This window comes from Trichoderma aggressivum (genome assembly GCF_033847375.1).
Source record: "Trichoderma aggressivum f. europaeum strain CBS 100526 chromosome Unknown scaffold_016, whole genome shotgun sequence".
NCBI classification, from domain to species: Eukaryota; Fungi; Ascomycota; class Sordariomycetes; order Hypocreales; family Hypocreaceae; genus Trichoderma; species Trichoderma aggressivum.
Window position 1 is genome coordinate 152,643 of NW_026946382.1, and position 22,862 is coordinate 175,504.

At 53.0% G+C, this 22,862-nt stretch overlaps 9 protein-coding genes across 9 annotated transcripts; 5 read left to right on the forward strand and 4 right to left on the reverse strand.

Moving 5' to 3' along the window:
• Positions 1–434: 434 nt before the first annotated feature.
• Positions 435–2,309, forward strand: Triagg1_4885 (uncharacterized protein; the record flags this gene model as incomplete). The annotated part of the gene is made up of 1 exon (XM_062899337.1): positions 435–2,309. The coding sequence occupies one exon, from the start codon at positions 435–437 to the stop codon at positions 2,307–2,309; it is 1,875 nt and encodes a 624-aa protein (XP_062756066.1).
• A 781-nt stretch (positions 2,310–3,090) lies between these two features.
• Positions 3,091–5,474, reverse strand: Triagg1_4886 (uncharacterized protein; the record flags this gene model as incomplete). Its single annotated transcript, XM_062899338.1, has 4 exons — positions 3,091–3,383; positions 3,476–4,516; positions 4,595–4,968; positions 5,188–5,474. 4 exons carry the CDS (start codon positions 5,472–5,474, stop codon positions 3,091–3,093), a joined length of 1,995 nt encoding a protein of 664 aa, XP_062756067.1.
• A 3,079-nt stretch (positions 5,475–8,553) lies between these two features.
• Triagg1_4887 (uncharacterized protein) lies at positions 8,554–9,740 on the reverse strand (the record flags this gene model as incomplete). Its single annotated transcript, XM_062899339.1, has 2 exons — positions 8,554–9,269; positions 9,347–9,740. The coding sequence occupies 2 exons, from the start codon at positions 9,738–9,740 to the stop codon at positions 8,554–8,556; spliced, it is 1,110 nt and encodes a 369-aa protein (XP_062756068.1).
• Positions 9,741–11,048: 1,308 nt separating this feature from the next.
• On the forward strand, positions 11,049–13,651 carry Triagg1_4888 (uncharacterized protein; the record flags this gene model as incomplete). Its single annotated transcript, XM_062899340.1, has 4 exons — positions 11,049–11,465; positions 11,571–12,235; positions 12,315–12,605; positions 12,673–13,651. 4 exons carry the CDS (start codon positions 11,049–11,051, stop codon positions 13,649–13,651), a joined length of 2,352 nt encoding a protein of 783 aa, XP_062756069.1.
• A 278-nt stretch (positions 13,652–13,929) lies between these two features.
• Triagg1_4889 (uncharacterized protein) lies at positions 13,930–15,696 on the forward strand (the record flags this gene model as incomplete). Its single annotated transcript, XM_062899342.1, has 1 exon — positions 13,930–15,696. One exon carries the CDS (start codon positions 13,930–13,932, stop codon positions 15,694–15,696), a length of 1,767 nt encoding a protein of 588 aa, XP_062756070.1.
• Positions 15,697–15,928: 232 nt separating this feature from the next.
• Triagg1_4890 (uncharacterized protein) lies at positions 15,929–16,784 on the reverse strand (the record flags this gene model as incomplete). The annotated part of the gene is made up of 3 exons (XM_062899343.1): positions 15,929–16,288; positions 16,387–16,534; positions 16,660–16,784. 3 exons carry the CDS (start codon positions 16,782–16,784, stop codon positions 15,929–15,931), a joined length of 633 nt encoding a protein of 210 aa, XP_062756071.1.
• Positions 16,785–17,523: 739 nt separating this feature from the next.
• Triagg1_4891 (uncharacterized protein) lies at positions 17,524–18,849 on the forward strand (the record flags this gene model as incomplete). Its single annotated transcript, XM_062899344.1, has 2 exons — positions 17,524–17,821; positions 17,912–18,849. 2 exons carry the CDS (start codon positions 17,524–17,526, stop codon positions 18,847–18,849), a joined length of 1,236 nt encoding a protein of 411 aa, XP_062756072.1.
• A 275-nt stretch (positions 18,850–19,124) lies between these two features.
• Triagg1_4892 (uncharacterized protein) lies at positions 19,125–19,753 on the reverse strand (the record flags this gene model as incomplete). The annotated part of the gene is made up of 2 exons (XM_062899345.1): positions 19,125–19,302; positions 19,353–19,753. The coding sequence occupies 2 exons, from the start codon at positions 19,751–19,753 to the stop codon at positions 19,125–19,127; spliced, it is 579 nt and encodes a 192-aa protein (XP_062756073.1).
• Positions 19,754–20,761: 1,008 nt separating this feature from the next.
• Triagg1_4893 (uncharacterized protein) lies at positions 20,762–22,785 on the forward strand (the record flags this gene model as incomplete). Its single annotated transcript, XM_062899346.1, has 3 exons — positions 20,762–20,840; positions 20,913–22,576; positions 22,648–22,785. 3 exons carry the CDS (start codon positions 20,762–20,764, stop codon positions 22,783–22,785), a joined length of 1,881 nt encoding a protein of 626 aa, XP_062756074.1.
• Positions 22,786–22,862: the final 77 nt, after the last annotated feature.

The following is a 22,862-nucleotide window of genomic DNA, read 5'->3' on the forward strand; positions in this document are numbered from 1 at the left end:
GGAAAATTGATGATGCCCTGATGAAGGGCGGTTGTCTCACAGAACATGCATGTACTGTACATAATATAGCCACGAGCAGATGGGCTGGACAGCATGGGAATTGCCCTTTTTTTATTTTCAGGCAGAATGAAATAAATCTTCGTTAAATTCAGTATTGTGAACGATCAATACGGTGATGTTTGTCATCGGTTTGCTGAGGTGCGAGATTAGGCAATCTATCTATTGAGGGATGTCACATGCCACCTCTCTCACCTCTCCTCAACTTCTTACTTATCACGCAAGATAGCCTGCATCAACCCAAACTGCAACCTCATCTTTGCACCGTCTCTTTTACATCGCCATCAACTAGAGTTCATATTCTTACAAATCAATCAACATAAAATTCAAACATACCGCTAATAGTCCCAAACAGTATATACATGTTCTAAATCGCAATGGCCCTCACTCTGACAGGCCTCCCATACACCATCTTCACAGACATCATCTCCCGCCTCTCGGCCACGGAAGCAATCCTCTGCCAGCGCATCTCCCGGGCCTTCCGCGAGGCCCTCACCAGAAACGACCTCTGCATCAGCCTCATCCTAACGCACTTCCCGCGCTCGCTCGAGGGCAGGCGGCTCAGGGCACTTCTCCGGGCCGGCGACCTCGGGGCCCTCGAGCGCGGCGACTGGGCCGCTGTGTTTGCGAGGCTGGCGCGGCGGTACTTTCACCTGGGCAACGCCGTGCCGTGTAAGGTCGTCAAGGTGCCGGTGCTCAAGGACGACAAGCGGCTCCGCGGCGTGACGCCGTGGAACCGGTTCCTGAGCCTCAACGGCAAGACGGCGCCGTTCCACTTTTGGGACCCGGTATGGACCGTGGCTTCGGCCGAGGGGTTGCTGGTGTATCCGGCGTTGCTGGGGGAAGATGCCGGGTTTCGGGCCCGGGATCTGGAGACGGGGGTTGAGGTGGATGTGCCCTTTGACATGAGCGGCAAGATTGTGAGGCGAGTCCGCATCAGCCACGGGATTCTCGTGATGGAGTGGTGCGAGCAACAGCCAAGCCGTGCAGGCAACGGAGACGCAGCGATACATCGCCACTATGCAACCGCTTACACCGTCCGCAGAGTCGGACCCTGGGACGGCGTCATCCCCCGGCGTGATGGCCAAGTGTCAGCCTACTCTTGGGGCTTTGAATTCCTCTGCGAGTGCAAGATTCACCACCTCGGTCTGCCCGTCAGCCACCAAGACCGCTTCTTCTCGACGCACAACGCTACTCACTACGTCGTCTACACGTGGCAACCCGCGCGTTCCCCCTGGGAAGACGAGCCCCTTGAGCGGCTCACCATATGGGAGCTTGGAAGTCCCTCTACATACAGACCGTCTCAAGATCCGTTTGGAACAGCAAGCCGAGACGACTCCGGCCCGCGTATCATCCGCAGCATGACAAACGGCCAGCTCCGCGAATGGGCCATTCGCCAGAGCGACACGCCGGCCCTGCGTGTCATGGCCCTCGACGACTGCACCTGGGACGCCGCCAGGGGCTCTGCCTGCGGCCACGTCTTCTTCACCGAAGAGGAACATCGCTGGTCTGCCGGCCCCCACAGCAGCTCCAATCCGCCGCGCCTGCATCGCGTCAAGACGACGGGGATCCCGCTGATGGGCGAAGGCCCGCGGTGGGTGGACGACTGCGGCGGCGGAGGCGGCGTCAACCTGCCCTTTTGCTGCGACGGCCGGTGGGCGAGACGACTGGCGGGGACGGACGACAACATCTACGATGGCAATGACTACTCCCCAGAAAAGGCGTGGAGCAACAACAGCTCGCATGCCTGGCCCGGCCGCGCCCCCTGCTGGCGCCACGACGACTGGCCCTACGTGACGCTCTCCGAGGTGTTTGACGCCGCCGCCGGCGTCCGCGTCATTGCCCGCGAGTGCTTCATGCTCGAGACCTTATCCGTGCACATCCGGCCCAAGATCCGCATCCAGGGCATCGGCGAGAGCGGCGCCAAATTCACCGCCAGAGGAACCACAATGTCACGCACGAGCAGACGCAGAAGAAGACGCACACGAAGACCAAGTGCCGCCAGGAACGGCAGCGGCGGCAGCAGTGGTAGCAATAGCAGTAACACGTCTCACCAGACGAATGAGACCGTCCCTGCCAGCAGCAGCAGCAGCGGCAAGGGAGGCGTCACGACGCAGGGCCCAGACGGGCAGGAGGTCCAGTTCGCGGACGACGTGTGGCCTGAGATGATGGCCAAGGGCTTCATCTGCGGAGACGAGCGGTGGCTCGTTGGGGAGGACGCCAAGGGGGATGTCACCATCATCGTCTTTTGAAAACTGCCCACGGAAAGGGGAAGCATTGACGGCGATATTAAAAAATATACACATTCATCGGATCTCAATCCCGAGAAAAGTAGATACGATATAAATAAACCCCTCATAATGCGTAAGCATAAAGAACGAGGAGGCTATGCAAGGAACGCAACGCAACGGCAACTAAAAAATGCCAGGAACATGAAAAAAAAAAACCATCACGTTAGCCCTCCCAATCTCATGCCTCGAAAGGTCACGTTCTCAAATCTCAAACCCACAGAATTTAGAAGAAACGAGATATTAAAAAAAATAATTCACTCATTTGCTTCGCCATGCCCGTGTTTCGTTTTCTCAGTCCATCCGTGGCGTCACCACTCGTATGTTGGGGGCGCGTTTTGACTGTTTCGTATTCCCATGCCCAATTTTTTTTTCGGTTTCCATTAAGCCCTTCTACATGCTACTCGCTGTATCTACAACTGTCCAGATATAAAAGAACAATGTTTTGCAGAAAAAAACCAAAAAAAGATAAATACTATGCTCCCGCCCCTTTCGTGATCAGATAAAAAATAACAACAACAACGAAGCCATCAAATCAGTTGTCAAAAGTATATCATCAGCAATGCCCTTATAACAAAAAAAAAGCAAACAAGAGATGGTGCGTTTAAAAAAGCAGCGAGGTTTCTGCTGAGCTCATCTGACGTTTTCCTCCTCTTTTTGCCCGCCATCTCTTTTTTCCATTTCATAAATACTCGTTTCAGTTTCAAAAAACTCAACTCTCAAATTTCTCTCACATTCTTTTGTTTCAATTCTTGGGCACCTCCATAAATCCGCCATAATACGAATCCAACCACGCGGCCGCCTGCTCGCCGGCCTCGTCAACGTTGGTGTCCCATCGGCCAACGCAGCCAACATAGCCGTCGGGACGGACGTTGACGATAGCGACTTCGCTGGGGCCGAGACTTCCCAGCCACTTGTCTGTGCAGAATGCGCCCCTGGTGTCTAGCTCGGGGACGTTGTCGATATAGACGGTCCAGCGGCTATCTTGCAGCAGTGCGGGAAGGTCTGATATCTCAATCTCAGACTTGGGCATGGTGGCTAGACGCATCCCTTTGGTTAGCAAAAAGGCACACTGGGAGCAAGTTGAAAAGGTAAGGGGGGAAAGGGCCGCAAAGCTGGCTGCTACTCACTAATCAAAGCAAATGTGAACAAGTGGCTGACTACCGTGTATCTCTCAGGTCGCGTATACACATCTTCCGGAGCCGGCAATCTTGGCTGCTTGGCGTAGGATGCGCTTGCGGCAGCGGAAAGCTGGCTCACCAGGGACTTTGGCGTCGCCATGGTGCGGCAGAGAGTCTCCAAGAAGGGCCTTGCCTGTATCACATCCCACATAAGGAGGTAGATACGGAACTGGCCCAGCATGGGAATGTCGAGTTGAATGTCCACCGGGTTGGAGTCAATGTATCGCGATACCTTGGCCGGGGGCAAGAGACATCCCGGACGAGCACCGCCCAGGATGGCCGAGTTGTCCTCTGGCCGAGTAATGTTGAGGGCGCTCTCGCTGTAGTCGGCGCCAATGCCGGAGATGAAGCGCACGTTGGCCCTAAAGTTCTCGGCCATGGCGACGGCATCTCCACCGGCGATGCGGTTGGCATGCTCGTAATCAAAGTTGACGAGGTCTAGGGCGATCTTGCGGCGCTCCACCTCGTAGCTTTCGAGAAGATTGGGCTTGGCCAATCCACGGCATGCCAGGTTCAGCTTCCAGGCCAGATTCCACGAGTCGTGCATGGATGTGTTCATGCCCTGGGCGGACTTGGGAGAGTGAGTGTGACTAGCATCTCCGGCAAGGAACACCCTGGTCCTGACATCCGTGAAGCGACTCGCCACGCGCTGGCCCACCTGATATCGCCCAAACCACTCAATGTACTTCCAATCCAGCTCAAAGGGCGCCATGATCTTGCGGGCCTGCTGCATGACAAACTTTTGGCCAAGCTCACGGCGGTCAGCGCGGGCGCTAGCCTTGAGCTCGATGTAGAAGCGCGTCATGTTGCGCTCGCGGGGAACAATGAGGATCGAGCCGTGCTCCTCAGAGTAGACAAGAGTCTTGGACCAAATATCGGGGAAGTTGGTGATGAGCTCGCCGTCCAAGACGCCCCAGATATCTGGGCGGGACATGCCCACGGCCTCAACGTTGGACATGTTCTTGCGGACCTTGGAGTGCGCTCCATCGCCTATGAGTTTCCCATGTTAGCCAAGGGGTTTTTTCTTTCTTTTTCTTTAGACTTAGATTTGGTAATTAATAGACTTACATCCAACGAGATAATCGGTCAAAATCGTCTTCTTGTCCTGGTTGACATTGGCGTAACACCGAACCTGGACAGGCCCTGACTTTGGCACATAGTGAGACTCAAAGGCCGTGTTCCGGCGCACCTCCTTTCCGCGCTTCCTCAGGTCGTCGACGAACAGGCCCTCGACCATGCCCTGATGGACAAGGAGGATATAAGGGTCCAAGACATCGATAACGGGAGGGTAGTGCACTTCACGCCCTAGGCGGTGCAGAGGTGCATCTGCCGTACTGCGCCAGAAGGAGATGTCAAAGACTCTCACGCCGCGCTGCAGCAGCGGATCAGCCAATCGCATCTGCCGAAACGTCTCAATTGATTTCGGCTGTAAGCCATCGGCTCTGTATTCGCCACATTAGCGTCAAAAAATGGAATTTGCAAGTAGAGTTTGAACAGTGTTTTGGAACAGAGCAGGAATAAAGCCTACAGACTACAAGTTGCAGCAGTAGATGGGCAGAAAACGGGGAGAGGAAAAAAAAAGAAAAAGGGGGTAGATTGCTCGAGGCCAGCTGAAAGGGATAGATGGCATCTTTTTTTTTCTTCATTGGGGACAGACATACCGGCCAACAGGCGTCTGGTCCGCCCTATCATCTACAACTTCAACGTCGATGCCGAAACGGGCGAGATTCGCTGCCAGCATGAGGCCTGCGGGACCAGCGCCAACGACACACACCTGGCAGGTGGTGGGCGGCTCTGGCAGGCTCCGGAGAAGGGCGAGAGGATCGGTGGCATCCTCCTCGTCGATGGGCATCTCCTGGTTCGAGGGGCCTGGCTGCGCTTCTTCCTCCATGTGGCCGGGACTGTTGTTCCTGGAGGTTGGCGAGGGACTGACGACGCCCGGCGCCATGGTGACGGACGAAGGTTGAGCTGATCTGTCAGCCAGCTTGAAGGCTCACTGCGGTTTGCTCGATCGAGCCGGGCCTCTCTGCTGTGTCCAGTCTCGACCTGGACGCTGTGGGCAGCCGAAAAAGACGAGCTCGCTCCACTGTCCAGGAGCCTGGTTGCTTTTCAATGGCCGGGCTCGCCCAATGACCAACTTTGCTTCTGCGCACTCCAGCACGCTGTGCCCGATGAGAGCGAGAGCGATAGAGAGATGGGCCTGGCCTGTTTGTCTCAGCCGGATCGTCTCAGGAGAGGTTGCGACCGTCTCCACCACACCTCTTTTTTTTTTCTCTCCTTGCTGCAACTGCAACTGCAATGCAATGCGGTTTAGGGATCCTCTTGGGCCTTTGTGCTCGACCTTGTCCGAATCCTCGTACGGCACAGCACGGCAAAGCCACAGCACAGTACAAGTGCCGCCTCTCAAGCTTTTTGGCCCCCTGGCCTTTTTGCTGCAAGGAATTGGATGGATACCGGGGCCCGGATCGGGGGGTTGGTGATTGGAGGGTCTGGGCTAGAAACGCAGAATGATGCGACAGTGCAGGAAGAAGAAGAAGAAGGAGAAGAAGAAGAAAGGGTTGATGCTGAAGCTGTAGCTGAAGCTGTAGCTGTAGCTGTAGCTGTAGCTGTAACTCGCACAGCAGGGCAGCGCAGGAGGATGGAAAGTCGTTCTTTGGTCCAAGGGTGTCACGCGGCGTCGAGACAGACGCTTACAGCACACAGCAGCCCCGAGCCCATTTCCCTAGGTCGCCTTTATCTATTCTCCTGGGCTGTTGCTTTGGGGGAGGGGAATTGGCCAGCGTCCGCTACTAATACTGCTTTCGTCTCCCTAGGCCGGAGCATCAGTACCTGAAGGTTCCCAAGGCAAGGCAGCTGGGGGAAAGGGAATTGGTAATAAATGGGATTCGAAAAAGGGCACGGAGTACGAGGCCGGTACTCGCGCAGACGCTGTGCCGGCGACGCAACGCGCGAGTACCTGGATCGTACACGTACAGCGAGCGAGTTGGCTCAGCTCAACAGCGGCGGCTGCGAGGCCGGGCCCCAGCAGACGTCGGGGAGGCTGGAAGGAGCGACACAGCAGCTCATGGCCCCGGTAAAGCCCGACGCACGTACGGCAAAAGTGGCATGACAGACGGCCGTCCTGGACAGCTGTTGAGAGCAAGATCAGCCCATTTTGCCGTCAAGATAATTGTCATTGGCGTTGCACCATGTCCAGGCGCTGGCTTACCGATGGCCTAGCCTCAGTTTGCGCGCCGCTGATTGGCTGCAGGACCTTCCTCGGAGAGGGCAAGTGGTGCCATTTTGCACCGTGGCCGCGCCTGCTCTAGAATGCGGCTCCACTCCGCTCCATCCGTCCAACGGGAGACGAGGATTTAGAAAAAAAAAGAGTGAAGGGAAGGCATGCTTTTGGCTCATGCTTCCTGCTGCTGTGCTCCTGCTTGTTTCCTGCTCGGGAATCTGCTGGAGATTCTAGAGAGTCATGGAAGGAACCCGTTACATCGCATACACCCTGCTTGACAATTTCCCTTGAAGCGCATTCTCTCGCCCTTTTTCGCTCAGTTTCCGCCAAGGGTCCATCTCGTCCCGGACGCTTCCTTTCCCAAAGGGGTCTCAAGGGTCCAGTTCGTTCTCTGTGTTTCTCCTCAACCGTCGCGGCCGAGTCAGCGGCTCCGGTTTCACAGAGTGCATGTACATGTACGAGGCACTTGTGTCTTCCAAATTGAACACGGACCCTGGTCGGGGTTCCAACTTACAAGCGGCGCCACGGCGCTGTGGCACAGATATACTTTTGCAATGGTGGCATGCCGCATGTGGTTGCAGGTACTACTAGGTAGTACTAGCACTGGGTGGTTTTCCTCTGGTCCGTCCAACTGCAAGCAGATGTCGACCGTCCGTCTACAGTATATCTTGGGTAGAATGAGGCTCTTTTGAGCAGCCAGTCGTCTGTCTTTGTCTCGTGGCCCATATATGCACTCCATATTCGCACCTGTGGCATCCTGCGTTGCTATCTCGCCTTATCGGGCCTTGGCCTACGAGTACATGATATACTAATAGCACGGCATTGATGGTGATCTGTCTTCCGGGCACGATGCTGACTCGCCGACTTCTCCTCCATCATATGCTACCAAGAACTAACCTACATTAGCGGTGCAGGTCTGTCTGTTTGCAACAAAGCATAAACGGCCTTGATGATAACAACTCAACTCCCCAATGGCATCGCCATTCGGTGGCTACGGACCCCCCTCGCTAACTCCGTATAGGAGATCTTGCTCCGATGTCAGTTCGTTCCAGACAAAACCTTGCTTGTACGCCACTATACGATCAGGCACACAAGTACCGGAGTAGTCACGTATAATAGTCCATGATTCGCCAATCATCTAAGTAGCAAACGACTCCCCTTTCTTTCGCTTCTGCCAACATCGCGTGATCACAGCAATCTCCTCCCCGCCAGCTCATGCCATTTTCGACACCAAGATATCTGGTTGGGTGTCAAGGCCTGAACACGTACGCATGCGTATACACACACTCTGGCAAAACTCCACGGTGGCTTGCATGTCACCTTGCTAGGAATGGGGCTTGTCGTCCGAGATCGCCAACATCCATCACTCGTAGGAATAAGGGACTTGCTATTAGCCGGCACCACAAGTAACAGCAGTAATACCTAGCGGATGGCATATAATAACAAGAGAAAGTAACAATAGTAGTATGTACTAGGAAAAATGTAGCATGGTAACATAAAGTATACTAAGGAAAAACTAACATCGCAGCAGCATATACTTGAACATCCTGTCGCTGGGATGCAAGATGACCAACTTGGGGTCCCCCCCCAGAATAATAATGGATAGTAAATCCTTTGCATATTAAAGAGTAACACTGCTAGGCCACTAGTCGTTCACCTCTGGCCATTGTGGGACGAGTTTCAGGTGCTATGAACCTAGCTCTCCAGCATCTCAAGTAAGACCTGGCCGAAAGGGGTTTGAATCGCCCTCCTAGGCCATCGACAACATCGTGTTTCGGCCACACTTACATCAAACCGGCTTCCTCATTCATGCCGTGGAGACGGGCTCCGTGCTGTCGTTGGCCTCAAAGGGTGCAGCTGGATCCTTAATGACCTGTCGTCCGTTATAGTTGAGCATGGATCTCTGGCCTCTGCTTCGGACGCGGAACGAGTGCCAATCCGGGTACACTCGCAAGGCGGGGAGCATCCCTCCAGCTTCTGGCATGATGACCTGACCGCTCCGCCCGCTGAGGATCTGCTTCACGACTGCCTCGGCAATGGAGTCGGGCTCTTGTGACGGCAGTAGGAAGGGCGCCCCCTGGTTGAAGCCGGTGAAAAGCGCCGTCTTGGAAGCTCCGGTATGGACCACCACGGTGCGGACCTTGGGGGCGTTGTATCGAGTCTTGAGCTCAGCTGAAAGCCCTTCGTGGAACGACATGGCCGCAGCCTTGGACGCCGCGTAGTCTACCAAGTTGGGGACCGTGACCCACGAGGCAAAGGATGTCACCGTCACAACCATGCCGTGGTTCTGAGCCACCATGTGCGGCAGGAAGGCCTTGGCCACCCAGAAAGGGGCCAAGGCGTTGACGTCAAACGTGAGCCTCACGTCCTCGGGCGTGGCAGCTAGAATGGTCTTCCCGCGGACGACGCCGGCGTTGTTGATGACAACCGTGGGATGCCCGATCTGGCCGATTACCCTTTCGGCGACGGCGGCCACGTTTGCTGGCGACCTAATGTCGCAGTAGAAGTGGTGGACTCTGGAGGCTGCACCTTGTCAGCCCTGCAATGCAATGCAGTGTATATGTAGCTGAAGTCGGAGTGACGGAGTTGGTTGGACTTACAGGCCGTATATGTCATTCGCTGGACGTCCAGCACCACCACCCTGACCTTGAGCTCGTCCAGCAGCTTCACTATCGAGGCGCCGATTCCTGCCGCGCCGCCCGTGATGAGCACAATCTCCTTGGACCAGTCATACCTGTCGCCGACCCAGTTGTTGCGGACTTTGTCTGAGAGCCAACCGCTGAGCCCACGCGCCACGGCAACGTAGAAGAGCAGCCTAAGCCTCCGGGCCGCCTTGGGATGCAGGATCGAGAGGTCTCGGCCCTTCTTGGTATAGCGGGCAAGCAGAAGCAGAGGCAGCAGGAGGTTCGGATTCAGAAGTGTTCTGCGAACGAGCTTGAGAACCACGTCGGCACACAGACCTTCACGCGGCAGGATGCCCTTGTGCATCGGCATCGCGATGGGAGAGGGTGTGATGTCTGCTGATATCGTATAAGACCCGACGTAAAAGGTGAAGTGAAGCTCTTATCTCGAGGCTTAGTCAACACCTAGGTTGCCTTTGCTTGTGTAGCTTTTCCAAGGAATCTCGAACAGAGCTCGCGTGCCTGGATTGGGAGATGAATATATCATTTGATGACGCCGCGCCGCAAAAGCTGCCGAGCATCCAGCCGATCCGACGGTGCGAATACAAAGTAAAAAATGCGATGTAACCACGACAGAAGTGATTTACTTATTTTTTTGTCTTGTTCTCTTTTTGTTTGGAAAAGGACAGCGCGTGCCGGCATTTGAACAGCCGGTCAAGCCTAATATAACATTTCCAAACACGGCAGCACTAAAACTATCCCGGCCATGAGTTGCGCAATCCTGAGCGTCTCATACGCTGCAACTGCCGAGGCTTTTACTTTCATCACAATGCGGGGAGCATCCTTTTCAATTGTTCAAGATGCGAATCGACGTCCTTTTAGTACTCCAAAGCACATACAGTACCAGCAGTTGCCCCGTGGCTCCGTATCGAATCTCTCCCCCGCATTGCTCCAGCCAAGATTGGATCGCGTGCACGGGTAAAAGTAAACGAATGGCGGCGCCATCACATGTTGGGGGTGTCTTTGGAGCTAATTAACCAGGTGGAGAAGCTGCAGATAGTTTTTGTTGGCCGAAACTCACGGCTCTGGTTTCGATGTTCAATATTACCGCTTCGAGATGCCGTGGTGAATAAAATACAGCTCGTGGTAGTGCATTGGCGTACGGCGCAAGCAATTGCACTAACAGCGCCCTTGACACCGCAGAATTTCCTAATGCGTCTTGCCGAATAACACTCGCCCCGGTTTACCAAGATATCAACAGCATCACTTGGCAACCCGCTGAAGAGCTGGAGACGGCAGAGCATTATTTGCGGATATCATTGCTAATTAGTTCACTGCTAGCCGGCGTGACTCTCCCGGAGGCCGGCGATTCACGACAAGAAGCTCCGGCAACGGCCTCTTATCAGAGATTTAACTAACACCAATGTCGCTCAACCTTTCAATTGTTGAAACTCTTGATATCCTTCCTGATATACTACTCTACACAGTTAATAGGACATCACAAGCTACGCACATTGCTAGGGGCATTGGGATGCAAACTCGTCTTTAGACTAAACGGCCTATTAACTTACACAAGCTTGCTAAAGAGTGGGGGAACAAACTAGCAATCGGGTGGGGGGTTCCTTGTCTCTTTGATTCAAGAACAACATATAGAGCTTTGGCTCTTCACTCATCCGCCACCATGAAGACTTCACGGCTCTCCGTCCTCCTAAGACAATCTACATCAGCCCATCTGCGGCTGCAGTCAGCTCACCATCTCCGCAGTCATGCTCTACAGCGACGCAGTCTGAGCGCCGCCGCAGGCTCAAATGCCATCCGTGACCTCCTCAAGGTGTCCCCGGAGGTGTCCGATGCCATTGCAAACAACAAGCCCGTTGTTGCTCTGGAGTCGACCATTTACACCCATGGAGCCCTAGGAAAGGATCTGGCACGGGAGCACGAGGATCTGGTCCGGAGCACCGGCGGTATCCCGGCTATTATTGCCATTGTAGATGGTGTGCCGAAAGTGGGTGTTTCGACAGATGAGATTGTCCGGATGATTGAGGAAGAGGGCACTTCCAAGGCTTCACGAAGAGATATTGCCTACTTGGTTGGCATGGTAAGTCTACGCCCTTTACGCCATTGATTGCCGTTTTTACCAATATCATATCAGAAAACTTGGTTTTTATTGCAAGATACAGTCCTTAGCTGACCACTTCCCCAGGGCCTCGCAGGACGCAAGATGCACGGCGGTACAACCATTGCCGGCACTATGCTCTTGGCTCGACTGGCCGGTATCCGAGTCTTTGGAACCGGTGGTCTTGGTGGTGTCCACCGCGGCGGCGAAGACTCGTTGGACATCTCTGCCGACCTTACGGAGCTAGGAAGGACACGAGTTGCCGTCATCAGCAGCGGCTGCAAGGGTTTCTTGGATATCCCCCGCACATTGGAATATCTCGAGACCCAGGGAGCCCTGGTATCGACCTTTGCTGATGGACGCACCGGCAAGATTGACTTTCCGGCCTTCTGGGCAAGGGACAGTGGCGTCAAGAGCCCGTCCGTCACCTACACCGAAAAGGAGGCCGCCGCCATCATTCTGGCTCAGGAGAAGCTCGGCATCGAGTCAGGCATGCTTTTTGCCAATCCCATCCCCGAGGAGTTTGGCGTTCCATCGCAGGAAATGCAACATCACATTGAGCTGGCCGTGGCGGAGGCCAACGAAAAGGGCTTCACGGGCAGCGCCAACACGCCCTACGTCCTGCAGAGGCTCAAGGAGCTCACCGGCGAAAGGGCAGTCATTGCCAACAAAGCACTGGTCCGGTCCAACATTGTTAGAGCGACCAACATAGCGGTGGAGCTGTCGCGCTTGCTGAGCCAGGGAACGAGCTCGTAAGTTCTGTTTTAGGGGGGGCATAGTTTGTATTTGTACTAGTACTATTCACGAGGATGGCTCTAATCGGTTAGATAGAAGTTCATCAGATCATAATGTGGCGTTTACATCAAAGACCGAGAATAAACCTTTGGCTCCGCTGAGAGCAGATTCTAAAGCTGATATCCTTGTCGCTGGGTCGGTTGCTGTCGACCTTAGCTGTGATTACTCCAGTCTCAAGGGTGGGAATGGCCAGCCTCAACCTCATACGTCCAATCCCGCCAGTATAACCCAGTCGATAGGTGGTGTGGGACACAATGTTGCCCTAGCTGCTCATCGAGCAAGCAGGCAGGCTCAAGTCAAGTTCAGCAGCATGGTGGGCGATGACATGTAGGCAGGCTCTCAAGTTCCAAAAACAGATGCTTTACACGCGATTCCGTTGCTAACACTTACATAGTGCGGGTGCGACAGTCCTCTCAGCTTTGAAAGCCTCAGGACTCGATTCCACATATGTCAAGAAACTTGACCAGGCGAATCATCCTGGAAGTCGAACCGCCCAGTACGTGGCCATCAACGACGGCAGCAAGAACCTCGTCATGGCCATGGCGGACATGGGCATTTTCACGCAACACTTGTTCCCCGAAGACTGGAAATTAACCATCAAGGCGACAGATCCCAAGTGGCTTGTGGTGGATGGCAACTGGAGCCCCAAGGGCATCAGGTCGTGGATCCATTCAGCCAACGAGCACGGAAGCAAGGTCGCTTTCGAACCGGTCTCGGTGGAGAAATCCAAGAGCCTCTTTGGCCCCCAGCGCGGAGTGCCAACCCTCGGCGTCTACCCTAACCAAAGCGTCGACCTCTCTTCGCCCAACGTCTACGAGCTCTCGGCCATGTACTCTGCAGCCAAGGAGAACGGCTATCTAGACAGCCCGGACTGGTTCGAGGTCATCGATTCCTTTGGCATGCGTGGAGCCAGAGACCGGTTCATCCGTCTTACATCGGTTGAGTTGACGGATGCCGGTGTACCGGTGCAGTCTATCCAGCTGCTTCCTTACATTCCGACGTTAATCACAAAGCTCGGATCCAAGGGCGTCCTTCTAACGACGATCCTCGGGAAAGACGACCCTCGACTTCGGGACCGAGAGTCTGACGAATACATCCTGACTCGATCATTTGATGGAAACCCTGCGATTGGCGGCATCTACATGCGACTATTCCCTCCCGTCGAGCAGGTGGAAAATGTCGTTTCCGTAAATGGCGTTGGCGATACGTTCCTTGGTGTCATGGTGTCGGGCCTTGCTCAGGGAGGAAGAGTGGACAAGCTGGTGGATGTTGCTCAGCGAGGCGCCGTGTACACGCTGAAATGCGCAGAGTCTGTGAGCAAAGACGTTTCAAAATTGGAGAGCGAACTGGAAAAAATTGCATTGCTGAAGTAGACTGGATTGGTTTTCTTCGCTAGCAGCATAATGATAATGACGTATATAAACACGATAGTAAAGGAACAATTTTGGTTACGATGATGAGATTGATCTGATGTTGTCAGCCTCGTCTCGGAAGAGGCTGTCATGGCCCCGCCGCCCCACTTGGGCCAGCTTTGGTCCTGCAAGGCTGAGCTCCAGACCCAGAAAAAAATATGCAGAAAAAAAGATTCCCATTGAAATTTTGCAGGGCAAACCAATCAACCGCTACTCAGCGCTTCCACATAGCAGCAAATATGGCCCAGCCTCAAGATCCCGATTTCTCAGAGGACGAACTGTCCGAAAGCCCCTTGTCGTCGGAAATTGACTCTGATGTCGAACCAAGAAGAAAGAAGCCGGTGATTGCGCCGCAGGAGAAGGACTCTGACGAGGAAGACTTGGAACGGCTGGTTTTCGGTAGCAAGGTCAGCTTTGGAGAGAGTCTCTTTCAGAACAATGGGCTGTTTGGAACGTCAGAGGAAAAGGAGGGAAAAGAATTGGAATTGGCCGACGCGGACACGGGTGGACTGGAAGACGTCGACGATGTCGATCTGTTCATGATTGATACCGCCCCGAGCGGCGCAGTCCCTCACGCACCGGCTGCTTCTGCTGCGAAGAAGTCAGAACAGGGCGATCCGGCCGCCTGGGAGGACAGCGACGACGAACGACTAGGAATCTCTCTTGCGAACCATACACGACTACGAAAACTGCGACTAACCGAGGCCGAGGACATTGTGAGCGGCACAGAGTACAGCAGAAGACTCCGACAGCGCTATCTCCAGCTCCATCCTGCCCCTGCGTGGGCCAAGGAGGCAGAGGGGCGCCCTACAAAGAGGCGGCGGCGCTCGTCCGCTTCCTCTGGCTCTTCGGAGGAGAGCGGCAACGAGTCCGGCGGCGAAGCGTCTGCCCAGCCTCTGGAAGAGTTCCTGCGAGATGTCAAGAGCCTGTCTGGAGCGGGCGGCCCCAAGCAGCGACGACTCAGGCCGGAAATCATCGACATCCAGAGGACGCGAGAAATCTCGGACAAGCACCTTGCGCCCGTGGAGTGCCTGTCTTTCCACCCCGAGTTCCCTGTCCTGCTGTCGGCCAGCACTGCATCGGTGCTGTATCTACATCACATCGCCCCCGACGCCCACCCGGTGCCGAACCCCCGGTTAACATCTGTGCAAGTCAAGGGCGTCGACATTCGAAAAGCAGAGTTCCTGTACCCCGAAGGCGACAAGATCTTCATTGGTGGACGGAGGAAATACTTTCACCACTGGGACCTCAAATCCGGCGTCGTGCAGAAGACGGCGCAGATTCTGGGCCACCGCCTGGAGCACAAGACGATGGAGCGGTTCAAGCTGAGCCCCTGCGGAAGGTACATGGCCATTATCGCATCGACCCGCAAAGGTGGCGGCATCGTCAACATCCTCAGCGTCGGCTCACTGCAGTGGATTGCCGCTGCTAGACTGTCCAGCAGAAACGGTATCGCAGACTTTGCGTGGTGGAGCACCGGAAATGGCATGACCATATTGGGAAGAGACGGCCAAGTCGGCGAGTACAGCGTGGAGAGCAGAAGCTTCGTTGGCCTCTGGCGCGACGACGGTTGTATCGGCGGCATCGTCGTTGCCCTCGGTGGTCACCAGGGCCCTGAACTGATTGGTGACGACCGCTGGGTGGCTGTCGGCTCCAACACGGGCATCACCAACATCTACGACCGAACAGGGCTTCTCACCCTAGATGCCGACAAGAATATCATCATCAAGGAGACGCCATCCCCTACACGTGTGTTTGAGCAGCTTGTCACGCCCATCACCGTGCTCACATTCTCCCCCGACGGCCAGCTCCTCGCGTTCGGCAGCAGGGCCCAGAAGGATGCTCTAAGACTGGCGCACCTCCCGAGCTGCACAGTCTACAGGAATTGGCCTACGGCACAGACGCCGCTGGGGAGAATAACGACGGTGGCATTCGGCAAGGAGAGCAGCTTGTTGGCGGTGGGTAATGACACGGGTAAAATTAGACTGTGGGAGATTAGGAATTAGACATGGGATGTTGTGAATACAAAATTCTGAGCGGATTGTTTGTTTTTCATTCGAGTTGCTATCATGACTGAATTCCTCGCACTCTTTAACTCGTTCCGGTTTTTCAAGTCTTTTAAGGGTATTTTTCCTTTCCCCCCCCTCACGCCTGATTCGTGAAAACGCCTTTAGCTCTCTCCTCCCATGTTATAGTAAACGCCGTTTGTTTCAAATATGATTCTGAAATGAAATCTCTTCAAACAAGCTCCGCATCGCCATCCTCGACAAGACCTTTGGCGCTTGACCACCTCATGATGAGTACATCCCCATTTGCCGCCGGGAGAATGGTATCGACATCCGTTCCCCTGCCAAAAACATCTTTATCACGTAAAAGACGAACGAAGACTGCCGTGTCCAGGTCAGGGGAATCAATCATGCTGACATTGCCAGCCGTGTCGTTGAGGTTCTGAAGACGCTGGGGAAAAGACGAGAGGAAGGACGAGAGGTAGTGATTATGAAGAAGGGCTTGATGTCTCGTTGCGTAGGCGAGTTCGGTGGGAGAGAGGCGCAGTCTTAATTCTTCGGTTGAGAGGTAGTGGAGAGTGTGTTTGTCAATCTGAAAACAGATGTGTGAGATTCTTGCAGTGTGTGAACAAGGACGTCTGCTTGTGTTTGGCTTACTTTGGCTATTCGTGTTCTCAAATAACTTCGTACTAAAAACTTGTATCGTTCAAGCTCAGTCTGGATGACAATGAGAGCAAAGTTGGTCTTGGGATCCATGTCGCCGGTCATGTCCTCAATCTTTTCAATCTGAGATTTGATCTTGGAGTTGACTCGCTCAAACAGGCCATCAGCAGGCCAACTAGGGTGCAATACGACATGATTAGCGAAAAGAAAAACACCAACAGTCTTTTAAGATGGCATGTATTCGAAGATGCAAAAAACACATGCAAGATGCCGAATATCTAGGTCGATGTAGATACTCACTTGAGCAGCTCCGGCGCTGATCTCTCGGCGACCCAAAGGCGCGTCAAGGCCTGCAAGTCTCGAGTCTCGAGCGGGATGCCGTGAGAGGCGGGATCAACCTCTCGGAGGATATCATCGATATCCATGGCGGACGATGTTGCTCTCGGACCTCGGAGTATCAAATCTCAAAGGGACGGTCCTTAAGTGAAGCCGCCCTTGATTGAAACTTCAGGTTGGAGCACAGAGGTTCTGTGGTGGGGTTCTAGTGTGCCTTGGTTCAATCTACATGTCCAGATTCGGTCCATATGTGGGATGTGGAGGTACCGAGTACATATGTTGGGGTAGACGCGAGGTCGCTGTCAGCGGACGCTGCAGAGCTGCTATGGCGGACTCAATTTAGCGAATTTATAGCGGTTCTGAGCCTCCAAGTTTGCGTGTCTAAGTCGAGGTCTAATATTTGATGAATGATCTCACATCCACTGTCATACCTACATAAGAAAGAACATTAAATGGACACATCATCAACAGAGGCTTCAATGCAAACACGGTGGAATGGAATTGCTAATCGCCAATTGAGCAAAGCCTAATGTGGCAACTCGACACTAATTTAAAGCAGTACTGGTACGATGCACCTCCAGAGCTGAATTGGGTTTACCACCGGATGCAATCCCTGGGCCGAGGCAAGTCTCCTCTCTACAAGGACTACTAATGTGGTGCCTGAATCTGTATAAAGCAGTGACACCCCAATCCTGGGGTAAATGGATGGCTTTCATTGCCATGAAACTGTCACTTGAAACAATTGAGCAAACGAACAGCCCATTTTCTTGCTTTTGTTCATTATATACAAATAACTAGATTCATAATCCATCCTTCATAAAAACAACAATGGCAGACGAGGATGGCGATGGCCCCCAGCCTTATGCCGCCTACCTGCGGGCCATTCTCCAAAAGGGCCTGCTGGCCAACGAGCTGCCCATTGTGACAACAAACCCAAACTCGCTCGAAGAGCAGGCCAGGCAGAAGATGACCAAGGCGGGCTTCGATTACATCAAGGGAGGGGCTGGTGAAGCGGCAACAATGGATGCCAATCGCCTCGCTTTCCGCCAGTGGAAGATTGTTCCTCGTGTCTTGAAGCCCACGACGCCGCGGGATCTGAGTGTCACCATCTTTGGCCAGAAATTTGGTATGTGAAAAAGTGACAATCTTTTACTTCCCCATCTTTTCCCAGCATTTCTTGTAAACCGGACGAACATAAGCTAACCGGTTGCCAAAGACGTTCCCATTCTCATGGCGCCTGTCGGGGTCAATTCACTGTTCCACCCGGACAAAGAGATTGGAGTTGCCCAGGCCTGCGCCGAATTACGTGTCCCGTTTACCTTGAGCACGGCTGCTGAATCTTCGTTTGAGGAAATCGCGGCTGCGGCTCCGGAATCGCCAAAGTGGTTTCAACTATATTGGCCCAATGACGAAGAGATCACAGCTTCGCTCCTCAAGAGAGCCAAGGAGAATGGCTTCACAGCGCTTGTAGTGACTTTGGATACTTGGACCCTTGCTTGGAGACCGTATGATCTTGATACGGCCAATGTTCCCTTCATCCTCGGTCAAGGAGACCGGATCGGCTTCTCTGATCCTGTCTTTAGGCGCAAGTTTGCTGAGATGAGCGACGGTGGAACTCCCGAGGAAAACACGCTACAGGCGGCTATGTACTGGACTGGAGAGACTTACTCAGGGACATCTCGGTCTTGGGAGGATCTCAAGATTCTGAGAAAGCACTGGGATGGGCCCATCGTCCTCAAGGGCATTCTCAGTGTCGAAGATGCTGAGCTGGCTGTTGAGCATGACATGGACGGAATCATTGTCAGCAATCACGGCGGCCGACAAATTGACGGCGCCATAGCAACTCTGGACGCCCTGCCTGAAATCGTTGATGCTGTCGGCAGCAAGCTCACCGTCATGATGGATTCTGGCATTCGCACCGGCGCCGACATTGTCAAGGCTCTGGCTCTTGGAGCCAAGGCCGTCTTTGTTGGGCGACCGGTGGTTTATGGACTGGGTATTAATGGTAAAGAAGGTGCCGAGGCGGTGTTGGCCGGATTACTGGCCGATCTTGATTTAACCATGGGATTTGCTGGAGTCAAGAACATTGCGGAGTTAAAGAGATCGATGCTGCGAAAGATTCAACACTCTGGAGATGTCAAGTCGAATCTTTGAAGGATTCTGTCTATGCGACAATGCGAAACAAGCGGGTTTATGGGCTCAACCATATAGACGATTCATAATTGTCTACATGTATCCACCACGACTGATGATAGAATTGTACATACCTATCTATACATGGTGAAATATCAGCATCCTTGTATATTACGCTCTGAGGCTTTTCCTATGCCACACACAACTGTGAAGTGGTAAAATAACCAACATCAGGGCTTCCAACTCCCAGCAAGATCCTGCACAGAGATTCCGGCTGGTACCAGTCAAGAAAACCACTACTCTTGTTTCTTCTCACATTCAGTTGTCTGCTCTGTTACAACAGGTGCAGATCCATTGGCCTTTGTATAAACCCAATTGAGGACGCGAGACGAAGCAAAGACGAGCACTCCGGTGAGAGCGTGAAGAAGCAACTGCTGGGGTGTGTTGAGGACTTTAAGCAGAGGGTATGGATACCTTCAAAAATTGTCAGCTTCGCTACTTATATGAACCAGCAACAAACGTACCATCCGTTTCTACTGTGGGAATAATCAACCCAGCATCGATACGCGTAAGCAAAGGTAGCACTCAGAGCCACAAGCCCAGAGGTGGGCAATGTCCAGGGTGGGCTGAACAAAATGTAATCCAAGCTTTGAAAAATTGCCGGCGCAAAGTGGAAACCCAAGTTAAGAAGTAGGGGAAGCTTGAAACCAGCCTGAACTATGAGATTGCGGCCCATCGCAACGATCCCCCAGTATAAAATGGTAACGGTGACCTCGAGAGGCGCGCCCAAGACTGAGAGCGCGCTCTTAATCTTGAAAATGGTTGAGTTCGAAGTAATGTCGGTGAGTGCTCCCAAGGGCGAAGGAGATTGTGGACAAGCCCAGACCAATGTTGGTGATGTACTGGAAGTGCCATTCAAAGCCATTTGTCCGTGGATATTTCCAGCGTGTTAGACAGTAGAAGCAGTAGGCGAAATCAGCGGTGCTGAGTAAGTGGAAGGGGAGAGACAGTCTACGAGATGGAGATGAGAATCGCTGGAGGGGACGTCGAGCCATTGTTTTGTGAGTGAAGAGTAGTGGTGGATGTTCTAATGATATCAATTAATTGTGAATTGAATTGGGATCAGCGTTGTAAATTCGGAGGTGGGGTGCTTTACTTACATCGACGTTATAAGCAGTGGAGGGTTTTCATCCCTCGGCTTAGAGGAGATATATATGAGGTACACATACCTATATATATGCCAAGGATACTCATCATGAGCGGTGTTTTAGTAAGATTCATTGATACGATCCATTATTATCTGATTCGTCTTCCTTACTACATTGAAGGCACTCCTTAGACCTACTAGGTAGAGAGAGTTATAAGAGTGGAAACACCGAGCACTTATATAATAATCATATGAATTTTCCGACTCTTTCCCGAGGTTTATTTTCATGATTCATTAATATCAGAGATTTAGGTTTGGCGTTTCTTTGGCAATTTTGAGTGGCACTTTTCTTGTTGATGTTTGAATCACCGTCGTTATAAACAAGTAGCGTGCACGATGTCTAAGTAGGTACCTACATATGTAGTGTCCAACCACTCCCACTGCGAACGGGATGTGGATAGCTAAATGAGAGATTGTTCTGTATATTCAATAAATTATGCTGAGCTACCGTATCAAATTATTCTATGTAGACTCTTACGCGATATCACTGCGCTCTTGTGAACGGACAGTGTGGAATACAGTGCGGACTACTCGGGGTATCCATCCGGAAATGCGAATTACAAGGCTGCAGAGCTTACAGCCAATGCTCAAAGCTAATTCGCCCACTCCATCGCAGCTCTCCCACACGCTTTCAGCCTTCTCAACCCGCGACAGGCCATTGCTCCAGGCGGCATTGTCCCTTTGATTCTCGCGGAAATTCAAGATCATCTCGGATTATTGGTGGCCATGGCTGATTCTGCAGCTGAAGACGACAACCGCTCGCAGAAGCGCAGCCATGCAGAGTATGCAGAGCAAGACGGCTCGGGTAAGGGCAATCCTTCCCTCTAGGTTCAATAGGCGTACGCGAGGCTAATCAACGTGATTCTCCTCTTGATAGACTCCTCGTCAGATGATGACATGGGACCGCAGCTCCCCACCGAGGCCCCGAAGAAGAAGCGCCGCGTCTTGCCTTACGAAAAGCTATACATCTCTGCGCTGCCAAAGTCTGCCCGATATTCGAAATCGCTGATGCACAAGGAGCAGGTGCTCTTTACTACGTGGACCCCCTTGACCGAGTTCCTCATAACGTCGTCTACCGATGGTGTTGTGAAGTTCTGGAAGAAGATAGGGCAGGGCATCGAGTTTGTCAAGCAATTCAAGGCACACAATGGCACCATCACCTCTGTCTCGGTGAGTCGAGATGGGCGAAGCTTTGCGACTGCTGGCGACGACGAAACCATTAAGATCTTCGACGTCTTCACCTTTGACTTGCTATCCATGATCACCTTGAAATATGTTCCCAAGTGCGTTTGCTGGGTTCACAAAAAGGGGGCGTCTTTTCCTCTGTTGGCTGTGTCGGAGGAGGCCAAGCCATTGATACACATTTACGACGGTCGGGGCGAGCAGGAGGATGCGATCCACACGATAAAGGGCCTACACAGAAGCCCAGTTCATCTTATGGCGTTCAATGACGAATACGATTGTGTTGTTTCGGCAGATGAGAACGGCATGGTCGAATACTGGCAGCCTAGCGGGGCTTACGAGAAACCCAGCAACGTCTTTGAATACAAAAGCTCGACGAACCTATTTGACTTCAAGAAGGCTAAATCCGTGCCGACATGCCTTACGATATCCCCCAATGGGAAGAGCCTTGCTGCATTTTCATTGCCAGACCGGAAAATACGCATCTTTGACTTTGCGACGGCCAAGCTACATAGAACCTACGACGAATCGCTCCAAGTCGCCGAAGATATGCAACGAGCGGATACAGCAGCACAGAAGCTGGATAATGTGGAATTTGGTAGGCGGCTGGCTCAGGAGCGGGAGATTGAGTCTCAGGCCCTGAGAAACCGGTCAAACGTCATCTTTGACGAGTCGGGAAACTTTATCCTCTACGGTTCAATGGTGGGAATCAAAGTCCTCAACACGTACACAAATCAGGTTGTCAAGGTCTACGGCAAGGATGAAAACCTCCGCGCCGTGAATCTGGGCATGTACCAAGGGCAGCCTCAAAAGAAGGGCATCGTGTCGGTCGAGATGGGTGCTTCGAGCAACCCGCTTCTGCAGGAGTCAGAAGCTCGCGATCCGATCCTGGTCGCCACCGGCGTCGGCAAAGTTCGATTCTACATGTTTACGAATGAGGAAGAGATATCCAAGTCGACGCGAGACGTCCAGAACGAGAAGCCCACTGTGCTGGGAGGCAAGGATAAAGCGCAGGCAGCCAAGAAGGTCGAGACCGGCACCGCCGCCATACTACACACTACATATGGCGATATTCATATCCGCCTCTTCCCCGACGCCGCGCCCAAGGCGGTGGAGAATTTCGTCACACACGCGAAGCGCGGCTACTACAACAACACAATATTCCACCGTGTGATTAAAAAGTTTATGATTCAAGGCGGCGACCCCCTTGGTGATGGCACTGGCGGCGAGAGTATTTGGGGGCGCGACTTTGAGGATGAATTTAGCAGCCTGAAACACGACAAGCCTTATACGGTGAGCATGGCGAATGCAGGACCTAACACCAATGCCAGCCAGTTTTTCATTACGACAGAGAAGACTGTGAGTATTTGACCAAGAAATTGTTGTTTGATGAGAAGGAGATGAGAAAGCTGACTCTGTATTGCGCATAGCCTTGGCTAGATGGAAAGCACACCATTTTCGGACGTGCGACACAGGGCTTGGATGTGATTCATAAGATTGAGAATACAAGAGCACACAAGGAGAGGCCAGAGGAGGACATCAAGATTCTCAACATTGATGTCATGTAGACTTGCAACTTGCCTAGTGTTGGAGCAAGCGGTCATATTTTTTTGTTTTATTTTTATTTGCCATAGCATCAACGATA